The 19,813-nt window shown below is 39.0% G+C and overlaps 1 protein-coding gene across 2 annotated transcripts in view; it reads left to right on the top strand.

Annotated features, from left to right (window-relative positions):
• LOC106095000 (uncharacterized) overlaps positions 1 to 19,813 on the top strand; it is a 225,911-nt gene that overhangs the window by 188,466 nt on the left and 17,632 nt on the right. For both annotated transcript variants that reach the window (XM_059363505.1, XM_059363504.1), the window contains exon 5: positions 12,057 to 12,312. In XM_059363505.1, coding sequence (XP_059219488.1) covers positions 12,057 to 12,312 — 256 coding nt within the window. The remainder of the gene's footprint in view (positions 1 to 12,056; positions 12,313 to 19,813) is intronic.

The following is a 19,813-nucleotide window of genomic DNA, read 5'->3' on the forward strand; positions in this document are numbered from 1 at the left end:
AAGAAGTAAGATAGAGAAATTGATTTATATGGGAGCTGTATCGGGCTATAGACCGATTCAGACCACAACAAACACGTATATTGATTGTCATGAGAGAATCCGTCGTACAAAATTTCAGGCAAATCGGATAATAATTGCGACCTCTAGAGGCTCAAGAAGTCAAGATCCCAGAACGGTTTATATGGCAGCTATATAAGGTTATAAACCGATTTGAACCTTATTTGACACAGTTGTTGATAGTAAGAATAAAATAAGTTTTGCAAAATTTCAGCAAAATCGGATAGGAATTGCGCCCTCTAGAAGCTCAAGAAGTCAAGTCCCCAGATCTGTTTATATGACAGCTATATCAGGTTTTGAAACGATTTGAACCATACTTGGCACAGTTGATGGATATCATAACAAAACACGTCGTGCAAAAGATCATTCAAATCGGATAAGAATTGCGCACTCTAGAGGCTCAAGAAGTCAAGCCCCAAGATCGGTTTATATGGCAGCTATATCAGGTTATGGACCGATATGAACCATATTTGGCACAATTATTGGATATCATAATTAAACACGATGTGCAAAATTTTATTCCAATTGGATAAGAATTGCGCACTTTAGAGGCTCAAGAAATCAAGACCCCAGATCGGTTAATATGGCAGCTATATCAGAACATGGACCGATATGGCCCATTTACAATACCAACCGACCTACCCTAATAAGAAGTATTTGTGCAAAATTTCAAGCGGCTAGCGTTACTCTTCTGGAAGTTAGCGTGCTTTCGACAGACAGACAGACGGACGGACAGACGGACGGACAGATGGACGGACATGGCTAGATCGACATAAAGTTTCGCGACGATCAAGAATATATATACTTTATGGGGTCTCAGACTAATATTTCGAGTAGTTACAAACAGAATGACGAAATTAGTATACCCCCCATCCTATGGTGGAGGGTATAATAAATCTTAATACAAGCAAATAAAAACTTAATAAAATTGGCGTCAATGCCTCCCTTTTTTCAACATGGCCCTAAATAATTACTGAATATATTACATTAGGTTTAAAAAAATAAATATGTTATCCACAAAGGTAACATATTATGGCGATGGGAGAATAAATTGAGGATAGGAGCAGCTCATAGCATCGCGGTATAATCGAGGCGACGATAGGAAACTTAGAAGGAAGGGAAGAGGTTTTTGAGCGGATACCTGAGACGACACTTGAATTTGAGTGCGATACACTGCTGCCAGCGGCACAGTGTTGGACTGACAAAACCCTTATATATCCGTCTGGAAGTTCATGTTACACGGATGGATCAAAGCTAGAGGACAGAGTGGGTCTGGGGGTTTACATTGAGAACCCAGGTACTGAGATCTGTTTAAGACTGTCTGACCATAATATGGTCCTGCAGGCGGAGATCCTGGCGATCACAGAAAGCGTGATGTGGTGTAGTGCTAACTTATTTAAGGACAGTAAACAGGCCATAAGGGCAATAATAACCAGGACGGTAAGATCACGAACAGTTGTGGAATGTAAGAAGGATATTAACGCCATCTCTGGGGATGGCACTATCCATATCGTTTGGGTGTCGGACAATAGGGGAGAAACTGCGAATGGGAAAGCAGACGATTTGACAGTGAAAGCCAGAGAACTGACGTCGATAAACTTGTTAAACCGAAGCCTTTGGGTCGACGCAGTCCGAGTTAAGGGGGTGGGCGACGAATGTATATGTAACCCAGTGGAACAGCGAAACGAACTGTAGGACTGCGAAAATCCTATGGAGATCCAGTTCGTTATTACTATTACTGACACGAAGTAAGAAGGATTTCGTATAGCTTTCGGTATCATAGGACTACGAGCTCACTTATGGTAAATCAGTGCGACAAGTGATAACATGTGTAGCGCATGCGGAGAAGATGATGAGACGTTGGAGTATTTCCTTTATTATTGCCCGGCTTTCTCGGCTGACAGATACCGGCACTTAGATAGGGACACAATACCAGACATCAACCAACTTAGGGGAATGTCATGGAAAACAATTAACGATTTTGTAAGTAGCACGGAATTCCAAACTTAGATTTTCTTTTCGACGTTACTTTTTTATACCTTCCACCATAGGGTGGGGGGTATACTAATTTCGTCATTCTGTTTGTAACTACTCGAAATATTCGTCTGAGACCCTATAAAGTACATATATTCTTGATAGTCGCGACATTTTATGTCGATCTAGTCATGTCCGTCCAGACGGACGAAAGCACGCTAACTTCCGAAGAAGTAAAGCTAACCGCTTTAAATTTTGCACAAATACTTCTTATAAGTGTAGGTCGGTTGGCATCGTAAATGGGCCATATCGGTCCATGTTTTGATATAGCTGCCATATAAACCGATCTTGGGTCTTGACTTCTTGAGCCTCTAGAGTGCGCAATTCTTATCCGATTGGAATGAAATTTCGCACGACGTGTTTTGTTATCCAACAACTGCGCTAAGCATGGTTCAAATCGGTTTATAACCTAATATAGCCGTCACTTATCCGATTTGGCTGAAATTTTGCATGACGTATTTTATTCTTATTTTCAATAACTGTGCCAAGTATGGTTCAAATCGGTTCATAACCTGATATAGCTGTCATATAAACCGATCTGGGATCTTGACTTCTTGAGCCTCTAGAGGTCACAATTATTATCCGATTTGGCTGAAATTTTGTACGACGGATTCTCTCATGACCGTCAGCATACTTGTTTATTATGGTGTGAATTGTTCTATAGCCCGATACAGCTCCCATATAAATCGATCTCTCAATTTTAGTACTTGAGCCCCCAAAGGACGCAATTCTTATTCGAATTGGCTGACATTTTACACAGGTCTTTAACATATTATATAATTGTGGTCCAAACCGGACCATATCTTGATATCGCTCTAATAGCAGTATAAATCTTTTCTTATATCCTTTTTTTGTCTAAGAAGAGATGCCGGGAAAAGAACTTGACAAATGCGATCCATGGTGGAGGGTATATAAGATTCAGCCCGGCCGAACTTAGCACGCTTTTACTTGTTTAATATTTAGAGCGCACAGAGGCTTTGTGCTACTATATCCATAGTGGCATTGGGAGAATTAATATCCGCACCCTTTTTATACCCTCCACCATAATATGGGGGGTATACTAATTTCGTCATTCTGTTTGTAACTACTCGAAATATTCGTCTGAGACCCGATAAAGTATATATATTCTTGATGGTCGCGCCATGTGCGCCATGTGCGTCCGTCTGTCCGTCTGTCTGTCGAAAGCACGCTAACTTCCGAAGGAGTAAAGCTAGCCGCTTGAAATTTTGCACAAATACTTCTTATTAGTGTAGATCGGTTGATATTGTAAATAGGCCATATCGGTCCATGTTTTGATCGGTCCATAACCTGATATAGCTGCCATATCAACCGATCTTGGGTCTTAACTTCTTGAGCCTCTAGAGGGCGCAATTCTTATCCGATTTGAATGCATTTTTGCACGAAGTGTTTTGTTATGATATCCAACAACTGTGCCAAGTGTGGCACATATCGGTTTATAACCTGATGTAGCTGTCATATAAACAGATATGGGGACTTGATTTCTTGAGCTTCTAGAGGGCACAATTTCCATCCGATTTGGCAGAAATTTTTCATGAAGTGTTTTATTCTTACTTTCAACAATTGTGTCAAATAAGGTTCAAATCGGTTCATAACCTGATATAGCTGCCATATAAACCGATCTGGGATCTTGATTTCTTGAGCCTTTAGAGGTCGCAATTATTATCCGATTTGCCTGAAATCTTGTACTACGGATCCTCTATGACCATCAACATACGTGTTTATTATGATCTGAATCGATCTATAGCCCGATACAGCTCCCATATAAATCGATCTCTCTATTTTCTTGAGCCCCCAAAGGGTGCAATTCTTATTCTAATTGGTTGACATTTTACACAGTTCTCCAACATGTAATTTAATTGTGGTCCAAACCGGACCATATCTTGATATCGCTCTAATAGCAGAGGAAATCTTTTCTTATATCTTTTTTTGCCTAAAAAGAGATGCCGGGAAAAGAACTCGACAAATGCGATCCATGCGGATGCCCAAAAAAAAAAAAATAAATGCATTTTTAATAAAACTTAGAATGAACTTTAATAAAATATATATATGCCATTTTGTTCGATAACCTTTTGCCAATTTTAGTATTCCACGCTCATAGAACTTCTGGCCTTTATCTGCAAAAAACTGAACCAAGTCCAATTTTATAGCCTCATCATTGCCGAAAGTTTTACCATTTAAGGAGTTCTGCAAAGATCGAAATAAATGGTAGTCTGATGGTGCAAGGTCAGGGCTATATGGTGGATGCATCAAACGTTCCCAGCCAAGCTCACTCAGTTTTTGGCGAGTGACCAAAGATGTGTGCGGTCTAGCGTTGTCCTGGTGGAATATGACACCTTTACGATTGACCAATTCTGGTCGCTTCTCCCTGATGGCTGCATTCAATTTGTCCAATTGTTGACAGTAAACATCCGAATTAATCGTTTGGTTCCTTGGAAGCAGCTCAAAATATACCACACCCTTCCAATCCCACCAAACAGACAGCATAACCTTCTTTTGGTGGATATCAGCCTTTGAAGTGGTTTGAGCTGGTTCACCATGCTTGGACCATGATCGTTTTCGACTAACGTTGTTGTAAACAATCCATTTTTCATCTCCAGTTATGATTCGTTTTAAAAACGGATCGAATTCGTTGCGTTTAAGGTGCATATCACAAGCGTTGATTCGGTTTGTTAAATGAATTTCTTTCAATACATGTGGTACCCATATTAAAATTGACGCCAAACAAACAAATGTAAACAAAATTACGCGCACTTCTTTTCTAAAGCAAGCTAAAAGTAACAGCTGATAACTGACAGAAGAAAGAATGCAATTACAGAGTCACAAGCCGTTGAAAAAATTTGTCAACGCCGACTATAGTGATACTAAACACGTCGTGCAAAATTTCATTCCAATCGGATGAGAATTGCGCACTCTAGAGGCTCAAGAAGTCAAGACCCAAGATCGGTTTATATGACAGCTATACCAGGTTATGGACCGATTTAAACCATGCTTAGCACAGTGTTATTATTTCGACAGACAGACGTACGGACGGACATGGCTAGATCAACTTAAAATAACATGACGATCAAGAATGCATATGGTGTCGGTAATGGCTTCATTCGATTTATTTCGAGCTTTCTCAGAGATCGTACTATACGAGTCTTTATTGATGTTGTTATTCAATGAGCATAAATTGACCGCAGGTGTAGCCCAGAGCTCTGTCCTTTCTTCTTCTCTTTTTATTATACCCTCCACCATAAGATGGGGGGTATACTAATTTCGTCATTCTGATTGTAACTACTCGAAATATTCGTTTGAGACCCCATAAAGTATATATATTCTTGATCGTCGTGAAATTTTATGTCGATCTACCCATGTCCGTCCGCCTGTCCGTCCGTCCGCCGTCCGTCTGTCTGTCGAAAGCACGCTAACTTCCGAAGGAGTAAAGCTAGCCGCTTGAAATTTTGCACAAATACTTCTTATTAGTGTAGGTCGGTTGGTATTGTAAATGGGCCATATCGGTCCATGTTTTGATATAGCTGCCATAGAAACCGATCTTGGGTCTTGACTTCTTGAGCCTCTAGAGTGCGCAATTCTTATCCGATTGGAATGAAATTTTGTACGACGTGTTTTGTTATTATATTCAACAACTGTGTCAAGTATGGTTCAAATCGGTTCATAAACTGATATAGCTGCCATATAAACCGATCTGGGGTCTTGATTTCTTGAGCCTCTAGAGTGCGCAATTCTTATCCAATTTGAATGAATTTTGGCAAGTAATATTGTGTTATGATATCCAACAACTGTGCCAAGTATGGTTCAAATCGGTTCATAACCTGATATAGCTGTCATATAAACAGATCTGGGGACTTGACTTCTTGAGCCTCTAGAGTGCGCAATTCTTATCCGATTGGGATGAAATTTTGCACGACGTGTTTTTTTACGATATCCAACAACTGTGTCAAGTATGGTTCAAATCAGTTTATAATCTGATATAGCTGCCATATAAACCGATCTTGGGTCTTGACTTCTTGAGCCTTTAGAGTGCGCAATTCTTATCCGATTGGAATGAAATTTTGTACGACGTGTTTTTTTATTATATTCAACAACTGTGTCAAGTATGGTTCAAATCGGTTCATAAACTGATATAGCTGCCATATAAACCGATCTTGGGTCTTGACTTCTTGAGCCTCTAGAGTGCGCAATTCTTATCCAATTTGAATGAATTTTGCAAAGTAGTATTGTGTTATGATATCCAACAACTGTGCCAAGTATGGTTCAAATCGGTTCATAACCTGATATAGCTGTCATATAAACAGATCTGGGGACTTGACTTCTTGAGCCTCTAGAGTGCGCAATTCTTATCCGATTGGGGTGAAATTTTGCACCACGTGTTTTGCTATGACATCCAACAACTGTGCCAAGTATGGTTCAAATCGGTTTATAACCTGATATAGCTGCCATATAAATCGATCTTGGGTCTTGATTTCTTGAGCCTCTAGAGTGCGCAATTCTTATCCGATTGAAATGAAATTTTGCACGACGTGTTTTGTTATTTTATCCAACAACTGTGCCATGTATGGTTCAAATCGGTTCATAACCTGATATAGCTGCCATATAAACCGATCTGGGGTCGTGACTTCTTGAGCCTCTAGAGTGCGCAATTCTTATCCGATTGGAATGAAATTTTGCACGACATGTTTTGTTATTACATTCAACAATTGTGCCAAGTATGGTTCAAATCGGTTCATAACCTGATATAGCTGCCATATAAACCGATCTTGGGTCTGCACTTCTTGAGCCTCTTGAGGGCGCAATTCTTATCCGATTGGGATGAAATTTTGCACGACGTGTTTTATTTTTACTTTCAACAACTGTGTCAAATAAGGTTCAAATCGGTTTATAACCTGATATAGCTGCCATATAAACCGATCTGGGATCTTGACTTCTTGACCCCTAGAGGTCGCAATTATTATCCGATATGCCTGAAATTTTGTACGACGGATCCTCTCATGACCATCAACATACGTGTTTATTATGGTCTGAATCGGTCTATAGCACGATACAGCTCCCATATAAATCGACCTTTCTATTTTACTTCGTGAGCCCCAATGGGCGCAATTCTTATACGAATTGGCTGACATTTTACACAGGTCTCCAACATATAATTTAATTGTGGTCAAAACCGGACCCTATCATGATATGGCTCTCATAGCAGAGCAAATCTTTTCTTATATCCTTTTTTGCCTAAGAAGAGATGCCGGGAAAAGAACTCGACAAATGCGATCTATGGTGGAGGGTATATAAGATTCGGCCCGGCCGAACTTAGCACGCTTTTAATTGTTTTTGGTAGTATTTTCGGGCTAAGGGGGAGGGTGCGACCGCTCCCGATATCCCGCAAATCTTTTCTTATATCGTTTTTGCCTAAAAAGAAATGCCGGGAAAAGATCTCGACAAATGCGATCCATGGTGGAGGGTATATAAGATTCGGCCCGGCCGAACTTAGCACGCTTATATTTGTTTGTCCATAAGCAGGTTAAGTTCGAAGATGGGCTATATCGGACGATACCTTGATATAGCCCCCATGTAGACCGGTCCGCCGATTTAGGGTCTTAGGCCACTAAAAGCCACATTTATTATCCGATTTTGCTGAAAATTGGGACGTTGAGTTGTGTATGGCCCTTCAACATCCTCCGTCAATTTGGCTCAGATCGGTCCAGATTTGGATATATAGCTGCCATATAGACCGATCCTCCGATTTAAGGTCTTAGGCTTATAAAAGCCCCATTTATCATCCAAATTTGGGACAGTTAGTTGTCCTAGGCCTCTCGACATCCTCCGTCAATATGGCTTAGATCGGTTCAGATTTGGATATAGCTGCCATATACACCGATACTCAAATTTAGGGTCTTAGGCCCATAAAAGCCACATTAATTATCCGATTTTGCTATAATATGGGACAGTGAGTTGTGTTAGGCCCTTCAACGTCCTTCGTCAATTTGGCTCAGATCGGCCCAGATTTGAATATAGCTGCCATATTGACAGATCCTCCGATTTACGGTCTTAGGCCCATAAAAGCCACATTTAATATCCAATTTTCCTGAAATTTGGGACAGTGCGCTGTCTTAGGCCCTCCGACGTCCTCCGTCAATTTGGATCAGATCGGTCCAGATTTGGATATAGCTGCCATATTGACCGATCCTCCGATTTGGGGTCTTAGATTTGGGACAGTGAGTTAAGTTAAGCCCTGAATTATCGCACAGATCGGTTCAGATTTGGATATAGCTGCCATATAGACTGATCTCTCGGTTTTGGGGTCATAAAAAGCGCATTTATTGTCCGATGTTGCCGAAACTGTGGGCAAAGAGTTAAGTTAAGCCCCTCCACATATTTCTGCTATGGGTCATAAGGTATGAATTTTGCACTGGATTTTGACGAAAGGTGGTTTACATATATACCCGAGGTGGTGGGTATCCAAAGTTCGGCCCGGCCGAACTTAATGCCTTTTTACTTGTTTTCAATGTCACGTTCTAAATGAAATGGTACGATAATATACTATACTATTTAAGCTGCTATCAGACGATTTGTATTGTAATAGGCACAATATTTTCAGCATAAGCAACTCTGAAAGTTGTACAAATCGTGTGATACGTAAGAAAAATTCAATACGAACAAGTAAAAGCGTGCTAAGTTCGGCCGGGCTGAATCTTATATACCCTCCACCATGGATCGCATTTGTCGAGTTGTTTTCCCGGCATCTCTTCTTAGGCTAAAAAGGATATAAGAAAAGAGTTGCTCTGCTATTAAAACGATATCAAGATATGGTCCGGTTCGGACCACAATTAAATTATATGTTGGAGAGCTGTGTGAAATTTCAGCCAATTCGAATAAGAATTGCGCCCTTTGTGGCCTCAAGAAGTAATATAGAGAGATTGATTTATATGGGAACTGTATCGGGCTATAGACCGATTCAGACCATAATAAAAACGTATGATAATGGCCAAGAGACGAAGTCTCTGGACATTTGTTAACCGATTAAATTGATATTTGGCATGAAGGATTTTTTTTAACTCTCGATGTTACTGGTGAATTCTATAGATTTAGATATAGCTCCAGTTCAAGCGAATTTATTGACCAATCTTCTCAAAATTTGCATTACCCTTCCCTAACGTCTACCACAATATCTAAGGAGTTTGGTCAAAATCGGTTCAGATATATGTTCGTCCGATGTGGGCTTATATTGCAATTATGTCGTTTATTGTTAGCCGATTCTGTCAAAATTTTGCAGGTCTCTCGACATTACTGGTAAAAAACATAGAAATGGGTTTAGATTTTAATATAGCTCCCATATATATATTACCTGATTTTCCAATTATTGACCAATCTTTCCAAACTTTTGCTTAACGCTTTCCTCGACGACAATATCTAAGTTTGCTTGAAATCGGTTCAGATTAAGATATAGCTTCAAAATACATGTATATATGTGGGAGCTATATATCTTCCAGCTATTGAGTAATTTGCAATAATCGGTGTATATGGGGATGTTGTTAGTGAGAGGCGGCCACCCAAACACTTGGTCCCATATTTGGATATCAGATTCGTATTCTACATTCAAATACCTTTTATTCAAGCCCCATATTCCCATGGTCAGTAAATAAGTCTAGTTTGGGGGTGTTTTGGGGAAGGGGTGGACCCCCTGAAACGTGGTCCCACATTTGGATATCAGATTGGTATTCTACTCGCAAATACCTTTCATTTGAGTCCCATATTGCCATTGTCGGTAAATATGTCCGATTTAGAGGAGTTTTGGGGCTTGGGGTGGTCCCTCTATCACTTGGTCCGACAATTGGATATCAGATTCGTTTTCTTACCCTAAATACCTTTCATTTGGGTCCAACATTGTCGTGATTGGTCTAAATATCTGTTTGGTAGATTTTAGGGTAGGGCAGCCCCCCTAGGTACTCCATCCGAAATTTGGATACTAAATTTTTATTTTTAGGGTTCTGTATGAGAGCACACAAAATTTCGCTTAAATCGCACTACCCATCTCCGAGATCTGGCTTCTCTGAAAATTAGGGTAAGGGGGAGGGTCCGCCCGCCCCTTCAGATATCAAAAAATGTAATACCCTATTTTCACCACGGGTTCATTATGCACCATCTGTGAAAATTTCAAGAAAACCTGTTAAGCCGTTTCTAAGTCTATAAGGAACACACAAACATACAAACAAAAAAACAAACCTACAAACAAACACAAATTGATTTTTATACCCTCCACCATAGGATGGGAGGTATACTAATTTCGACATTCTGATTGTAACTACTCGAAATATTCGTCTGAGACCCCATAAAGTATATATATTCTTGATCGTCGTGAAATTTTATGTCGATCTAGCCATGTCCGTTCGTCTGTCCGTCCGTCCGTAAGTCCGTCCGTCTGTCTGTCGAAAGCACGCTAACTTCCGAAGGAGTAAAGCTAGCCGCTTGAAATTTTGCACAAATACTTCTTATTAGTGTAGGTCGGTTGGTATTGTAAATGGGCCATATCGGTCCATGTTTTGATATAGCTGCCATATAAACCGATCTTGGGTCTTGACTTCTTGAGCCTCTAGAGTGCGCAATTCTTATCCGATTGGGATGAAATTTTGCACGACGTGTTTTGTTATGACATCCAACAACTGTGCTAAGTATGGTTCAAATCGGTTTATAACCTGATATAGCTGCCATATAAACCGATCTTGGGTCTTGACTTTTTTAACCTCTAGAGTGCGCAATTCTTATCCGATTGGAATGAAATTTTGCACGACGTGTTTTGTTATTATTGTTATTATATCCAACAACTGTGCCAAGTATGGTTCAAATCGGTCCATAACCTGATATAGCTGCCATATACACCGATCTGGGGTTTTGACTTCTTGAGCCTCTAGAGGGCGCAATTATTATCCGATTTGGCTGAAATTTTGCAAGACGTTTTGTATTGTTATTTCATCAACTATGTCAAAAAAGGTACAAGTCGGTTCATAACCTGATATAGCTGTCATATAAACCGATCTGGGATCTTGACTTCTTGAGCCTCTAGAGGTCGCAATTATTATCCGATATGCCTGAAATTTTTTACGACGGATTCTCTCATGACCATTAACATACGTTTTTATTATGGTCTGAATCGGTCTATAGCCCGATACAGTTCCCATATAAATCAATCTCTCTATATTACTTCTTGAGGCCACAAAGGGCGCAATTCTTATACGAATTGGCTGAAATTTTACACAGGTCTCCAACATATAATATAATTGTGGTCCGAACCGGACCATATCTTGATATCGTTTTAATAGCAGAGCAACTCTTTTCTTATGTCCTTTTTTGCCTAAGAAGAGATGCCGGGAAAAGAACTCGACAAATGCGATCGATGGTGGAGGGTATATAAGATTCGGCCCGGCCGAACTTAGCACGCTTTTACTTGTTTAATATAAGAAAAGAACTCGACAAATGCGATCCATGGTGGAGGGTATATAAGATTCGGCCCGGCCGAACTTAGCACGCTTTTACTTGTTATATATAAGATTATTGCCTTTTTTGTTTGAATTGGGTTTTAAATGAATTAGTTCCTATATCCACATATAAACTATCCAGCCATTTCAATTCATAAGGCTCTAATTAGCTTAATTTTGATTACAACAATAATTTGTATACAAGCCAAAAAAAAATTAATACCACACGGTATAGTGAATTCATCCCCTTGTTTTTGAAAACAAACCGTATGATATAAATGATATGAAATGCTTCATACCATACCTTCATTCCATACCGTCGGTATTGTTTTCATAAAAACCAGGTTAATTCACCATCAATAGGTACGGTATCAAGTTTTCATCTGTATATATAAAATAGGTCTTTAGTTAGATTTTACATTTTACACCCATAGTTCATTTGTATATAATGTATTTTTATAAATTTTAACTTTAAAGGCCTCCCTCGGCGAACTGCAACCAAATGTGGACACAAGCATATCAGCCCATGGTTATATATTAAGGCGCATTAAGCTCCAAGTGCATTTTTACTTGAGTGGACCCCGTTTCTTTCATGCTGGTAAAATACTCAACCTCAAATGTGTGGCTGAAATTGAAAATTTTCCCGACCTTTCGCGTGAAACTTCATTGAATGCTGTCCTGATTCCCTACGACAATCTTAACAACCAAATGCTAATTCATGCTGGCTCAAGCGGTAAGTTTTAAACAAAATCTAGTGGCCGAAAGAGAAAACAAAAAAATCTTCTATAAGCAAGTTCGGAAACATGTGCACGGGAGTACGAAGCTTTACTCTACTCTAAAAATTATTTACTCTAAAAATTATTTATTTTTCTAAAAATTATTTATTTTTCTGATTAAACTCTAGAAAAAAATGAAAAATTATTTAAGTTTCCTTAGTATTATGTTTATGACTATAAACTGTAAACGTTAAGTCATATAGACTCATTTTTACTGACAAGGTTTTACCTATTTCACAGTGAAATATAAATTTTTTCACGATTACGTTTTTGAAGCACTAAAAAATATCACTGATAACATAATAGGTTTGGTTTAAGTGGTAGTCTGCCATCAGACTCACTGAGACGTTTTCGCCCATTGCGATACCACAGGAACGGAAGAAAGAAGATGTCTTCTAGTTCGTACCGTTGATCCATCCAGATCGCTTTAAAAATCCGCTAAATCAGACAGGTTCTCTAAGACACGAGAACCTAAAGGGAAATTCCTTCTAACTGCCAGTGCATGACTGAGACGTCTGTTTTAGCCAGTGACAGCAAAGCGGTAGACATCTTCAAATCTAGATTAGGCCACAAAGTTTTGGAATGCTCACAGCCTCTTTGAGACCATCTATCATTCGTTGTCCTTCGGACCTGGTCCTTATAACTTAGCTTACATTTCGCTAGAGGTATACCCACAGATTCCAGTATCCCTGGAATGTGTAGCGTAGTTCCTAGTCTCGCAAGCTCGTCCGCTTTACAATTCCGTGGTATGTCTCTGTGGCCTGGCACCCAGAACAGGTGAATTTTGAACTGTTCAGCCATCTCATTGAGAGATCTGCGATAGTCGAGGATGGTTTTAGTGTTCAGAAATACGTTTTCCAGGGATTTAATGGCTGCCTGGCTGTCTAAGAAGATATGTATGCCAATCGTGGTTATCACATTATATCATAGCCATTCCACCACTTCTTTAATCTCCGCATGATACACAATGCAGTGGTCGGGTAAACTTTTCGACAATATTATTCTTTTATTGACATTTTATTTAATGAGGAAATGACATCAGCAAGGTTTTTTTGCTTCAAAATGTGAAACATGAAAGTAATACCCACCTATATGGCGAATTATAAAAAATGCTTGAGAGTATCTCATACATACAGTGTTATTTTCATTTTGTGCACCACTGTTTAATAAGCTTTGTCCAAACAAATGCTTTAGCCCCGGTTAAGCTCTCGATAACGTGTCGTAAATGCATTACATAAGGTAGTATATAAGTAACGTAAATTGGAATAAGGCAAATACAAAATGAAGAATATTATTTTTACTAATTTTTAAGTCTTGGGGCTCAACTATACACAAAATTAAAATTTGTTTTTCGTTTTCATAGCGTTTCTGATTCTCATTTTATGTAAACACAAAAAAAGTTGTAAACATGTATTTATGTAAAAGGAAGGAAGAGAAAGGAAACAGCTGCTCTCATAATTACTCAGAGTAGGTGATTCTTATATAGTACTAGTTGGCCCGGTGTGCTTCGCTACGCACATTAATTATTTGTATTCTATTGTACAATTATTTATATTCGTATGTAACTCTCAAATAACTTCATTATAATCCAATATGTCCCGTTTGGTATACATGCCCATTTGATGCACAATTTTGATGGTGGGGCGATCTGCCTGGGTATAGAACCTAAACTTTTATAAAAGTTTCGTATTCTACTCTTAAGTACCTTTCGCTTGAATCCCATATTGTCCCGATCGGCCAACATGTCCGTTTGGGGTGATTTTTTCGGCCCACCTGGGAATTGACCACACATTTTCATATCAGTTTCGTATTATACTTCCAATCATCTTTCATTGAATACCCATTTTGCAAGAATCGGTAGAAATGTAATTTTTGGGCGGTTTTATGGTTTAATACTCTTAAATACTTTTCATTTGATACCCAAATTGTCCGAATCGGTAAACATGTCCGTCTGGGTGTCTGTTGGGGTAGGGCGTCCCCCTCAGTTATTTGAACACAAAGTTTGATGCCAATTTTGTGTTTTTGGGTTACCATAAGGTGGCATACTAAACTTCATTTAAATCGACGCATCCATCTCCGAGATCTGGCGTTTTTAAAAATTGTGGTAAGGGGGAGGGTCCGCTCTCCTCGCGGATATCACAAAAAAATTGGTTCGCCGTTTGTGAGTCCATTCGGAACAAACAAACAATGCGCAACTCTTTATTATACCCACCACCGAAGGATGGGGGTATATTAATTTTGTCATTCCGTTTGCAACACATCGAAATATCCATTTCCGACCCTATAAAGTATATATATTCTTGATCAGCGTAAAAATCTAAGATGATCTAGACATGTCCGTCCGTCTGTCCGCCTGTCTGTTGAAATCACGCTACAGTCTTTTAAAATAGAGATATTGAGCTGAAATTTTGCACAGTTTTTTTTTTTTTTTTGTCCATAAGCAGGTTAAGTTCGAAGATGTGCTATATCGGACTATATCTTGATATAGCCCCCATATAGACCGATCCGCCAATTTAGGGTCTTAGGCCGATAAAATCCACATTTATTATCCGATTTTGCTGAAATTTGGGGCAGTGAGTTGTGTTAGGCCCTTCGACATGCTTCGTCAATTTGGCTCAGATCGGTCCAGATTTGGATATATCTGCCATATAGACCGATATCTAGGTTTTAGGTTTTGGGGCCATAAAAGTCGCATTTATTGTCCGATGTTGCCCAGATCAGTCCAGATTTGAATATAGCTGCCATATAGACCGATCTCTCGATCTAAAGTTTTGGGACCATAAAAGAGGCATTAATTGCCCGATTTCGCCGAAATTTGTGACAGTGCTTTGTGTTAGGCTCTTCGACATTTTTATGCAACTTGGCCAAAATCGGTCCAGATTTGGATATAGCTGTCATGTAGACCGATATCTCGATTTAAAGTCTTGGCCCCATAAAAGGCGCATTCATAATCCGATTTCACTGAAATTTGACACAGTAACTTATGTTAGGTTTTTCGCCATCGGTGTCGTATATAGTTCAGATCGGTTTATTTTTAGATATAGCTAGTGTACTTATTAGTATATGGTCCAAATCGGAACTTATTTTGATATAACTGATATGGGACATAAGGTATGAAATTTTCACAGAATTTTGATGAAAGATGGTTTACATATATACCCGAGGTGGTGGGTATCCAAAGTTCGGCCCGGCCGAACTTAACGCCTTTTTACTTATTTTTATATAATAGACTATATGAACCCAGCCCCTTCCGCTGCGCTTTCTTTTACACCATATAAAATACAACTTTCTTACGAATTACACAAATTTGTTCATAAACACTCAATTAAGCAACAGTGATTAACTTCTCACAAAATCAATGAGTGCTGTCCGATTCAAGTTTAAGCTCAACGCTAAGGGGACTCCTTTTTATAGCCGAGTCCGCAGGGCGACACATTTTGGTGGAAAAGTTTTGACACAGCTGCCATACCTCAGTATTGTCGTCAGCGTTAGATGGTGATAAAAACCGCTGAAAATTTCTAAGCAATGACACTCAAGGCTTAGGTTAGAATTTTGGCATAAATATCAGAAAAATTTTCAGCAGTGGTTATCCCTTCAATAAAAGTTGCGATAATTGCGAATATTTAAGCCATGTAAAACTTCAGGTAAAAAGCAGGAGGCTTCTTATCTTAGAGCTTAAATTTCAATCAAAACTACTACGCTTTCGCTTTCAAAATGCGGAAAATTTTCACATATGTAATGTAACATACTCTCCAATAGCTTTGATTCTGTGTTCTTCTTTGGCTTTCCCCTCTTACTGTTACACAAATAGAAAAAAGTTTTGCTGAAAAAAGCAAACACTGTCTGCTGAATATTAGTAGTTAATTTTGCTGCTATTACAGCATAGTTCTGAAATTTCAGGCTTGCTGCTGAAAAGTCTGTTGTTTGCTGAAAATTACTGCTGCTTAATTGTGAAGGGGATGTAAGAAGAAACAAGTAAAAGCGTGCTAAGTTCGGCCGGGCCGAATCTTATATACTCTCCACCATGGATCGCATTTGTCGAGTTCTTTTCCCGGCATCTCTTTTTAGGCAAAAAAATGATATAAGAAAAGATTTGCTCTGTTATAGAGCGATATCAAGATATGGTCCGGTGTGGACCACAAAAAAATATATAAAATATATCAGGTTATGAACCGACTTGTACCTTATTTGATATAGTTGTTGAAAGTAACAATACAAAACTTCTTGCACCCTTTTTTATACCCTCCACCATAGGATGGGGGTATACTAATTTCGTCATTCTGTTTGTAACTTCTCGAAATATTCGTCTGAGACCCCATAAAGTATATATATTCTTGATCGTCGTGAAATTTTATGTCGATCTAGCCATGTCCGTCCGTCCGTCCGTTCGTCTGTCTGTCGAAAGCACGCTAACTTCCGAAGGAGTAAAGCTAGCCGCTTGAAATTTTGCACAAATACTTCTTATTAGTGTAGGTCAGTTGGGATTGTAAATGGGCCATATCGGTCCATGTTTTGATATAGCTGCCATATAAACCGATCTTGGGTCTTGACTTCTTGAGCCTCTAGAATGCGCAATTCTTATCCGATTGGGATGAAATTTTGCACGACGTGTTTTGTTATGATATCCAACAACTGTGTCAAGTATGGTACAAATCAGTTTATAATCTGATATAGCTGCCATATAAACCGATCTTGGGTCTTGAATTCTTGAGCCTCTAGAGTGCGCAATTCTTATCCGATTGGAATGAAATTTTGCACGACGTGTTTTGTTATGATTGTGCCAAGTATGGTTTAAATCGGTCTATAACCTGACATAGCTGCCATATAAACCGATCTTGGGTCTTGACTTCTTGAGCCTCTAGAATGCGCAATTCTTATCCGATTGGGATGAAATTTTGCACGACGTGTTTTGTTATGATATCCAACAACTGTGTCAAGTATGGTACAAATCAGTTTATAATCTGATATAGCTGCCATATAAACCGATCTTGGGTCTTGAATTCTTGAGCCTCTAGAGTGCGCAATTCTTATCCGATTGGAATGAAATTTTGCACGACGTGTTTTGTTATGATTGTGCCAAGTATGGTTTAAATCGGTCTATAACCTGACATAGCTGCCATATAAACCGATCTTGGGTCTCGACTTCTTGAGCCTCTAGAGTGCGCAAATCTTATCCGATTGGAATGAAATTCTTCACGACGTATTTTGTTACGATATCCAACAATTGTGCCAAGTATGGTTCAAATCGGTTCATAATCTGGTATAGCTGTCATATAAACCGATCTTGGGTCTTTACTTTTTGAGCCTCTAGAGGGCGCAATTATCGTCCGATTTAACTAAAATTTTGCACGAAGTGTTTTGGTATTACTTTCAACTACTGTGCTAAATATGATTCAAATCGGTTTGTAATCTGGTATAGCTGTCATATAAACCGATCTTGGATCTTGTTTTTTTTTTTTTAATTTGATCAACATGTGATTGTTGGTATTAACAATTGGTAATATGTGATATATGGGAGTTTTATTATCTAAATGTAATATGGTTACAGATTGTAAAATACTAAAAATATTTTTAATTGCATCTCTACATTCCTCCAATTTAAGATTATTAATTGTTTCTCGTCCAAAGTTTTTCCTCCCATGAATGATCTTTGCTGAAAATTCATTATGAGATTCAAAAGGAACAGCTGACGTTGCCCATTAAGGACACCAGCGCCTGATGTTTCACTCACTGTTTAAATTTCCATCGAAATCGGATGAAAATTTCTCCTTTAATGGGATCAACACTCTATTTCGGGATATCGGTCTATATGGTAGCTATATCCAAATATGGTCCGATCTGGACCAAATTTAACAAAAGTTGTGGGGTTTGTTAAATCTTACTGTTCCAAATTTCAACGAAATCGCATAAAAAATGATCTGAACCGATCTGAACCATATACAACATGGATGTCGAAAAGCCCAACATAAGTCAATGCGTCAAAATTTAAGTTAAATCGGATTATAAATGCATCTTTTTTGGGGCCAAGACTTTAAATGAAGATATTGGTCTATATGGCAGCTATATGCAAATCTTGATCAATCTAGACCAAATTGCAGAAATATGTGAAGGGGCTTAACCTAACTCTCTGTCCCAAATTTCTGCAACATCGGACAATAAATGCGCCTTTTATGGGCCCAAAACATTTAAGAGATCGGTCTATATGGCAGCTATATCCAAATCTGGACCGATCTAAGTGAAATTGAAGAAGGATGTCGAACGGCCTAACAAAACTCACTGTTCTAAATTGCGGCGACATCGGACAATAAATGCGCTTTTTATGGCCCCAAAACATAAAACTGAAAGATCGGCCTAAATGGCGGCTATATCCAAATCTGGACCGATCTTTGCCATAATGCAGAAGTATGTCAAGGGGCTTAACTCACTGTCCCAAATTTCAGCAAAATCGGATAGTAAATGTGGCTTTTATGGGCCTAAGACCCTAAATCGGCGGATCAGTCAATATGGCAGCTACATCCAAATCTGGACCGATCTGGACCAAATTGACCGAGGATATCGAAGAGCCTAAGACAGCTCACTGTCCCAAATTTCAGCAAAATCGGATAATAAATGTGGCTTTTATGGGCCTAAGACCCTAAATCGGCGGATCAGTCAATATGGCAGCTATATCCAAATCTGGACCGATCTGGACCAAATTGACCGAGGATGTCGAAGGGCCTAAGACAACTCACTGTCCCAAATTTAAGCAAAATCGGATAAGAAATGTGGATTTTATGGGCCTAAGACCCCATATCGGAGGATCGGTCTAAATGGGGGCTATATTAGATTTAGATTAGATTTTTGCGCTGATCAAGAATATATATACTTTATAGGGTCGGAAATGTATATTTCGATGTGTTGCAAACGGAATGACAAAATTAATATACCCTCATCCTTCGGTGGTGGGTATAAGAACATAAATAAATAAGAAGTACCAGCGGAAGCAAGAGACGATGCCGTTTGTTCTAAAAATGGATTAATTGTATTTGTTTACCTTTAGCTTCGCGAAGTGATTGGCTGAGTTGGTAGCCCATCTGACTAGCGAACGAGGACCCGTGTTCAAAACCCACTTGCGGCAAAATGTAAATGTAGCAACTTATGGAAGAATGGTAAAAAATGATAGTTTAATTAAAAACAACAAAATTTAGATATTAGATCAGGTTGAAAAGAGGGTGCAGATATTAATCTGCCCTATGTAACTGTGAATATAAACCTAAGCCAGTAATCGACTTATTGTGCGCTCTAAAAACTATAAAGTAACCTCTAAAAAGAAAATTTTAACTTAGAAATTCCGTGCTACTTACAAAATCCTTAATTGTTTTCAATACCACTCCCCTAAGTTGGGTCATGTCTGGTATGGTGTCTCCACCTAAGTACCGGTATCTGTTAGACGCGAAAACCGGGCGATGACAAAGCAAA

This window comes from Stomoxys calcitrans, chromosome 2 (assembly GCF_963082655.1).
Source record: "Stomoxys calcitrans chromosome 2, idStoCalc2.1, whole genome shotgun sequence".
Lineage (NCBI taxonomy): Eukaryota > Metazoa > Arthropoda > Insecta > Diptera > Muscidae > Stomoxys > Stomoxys calcitrans.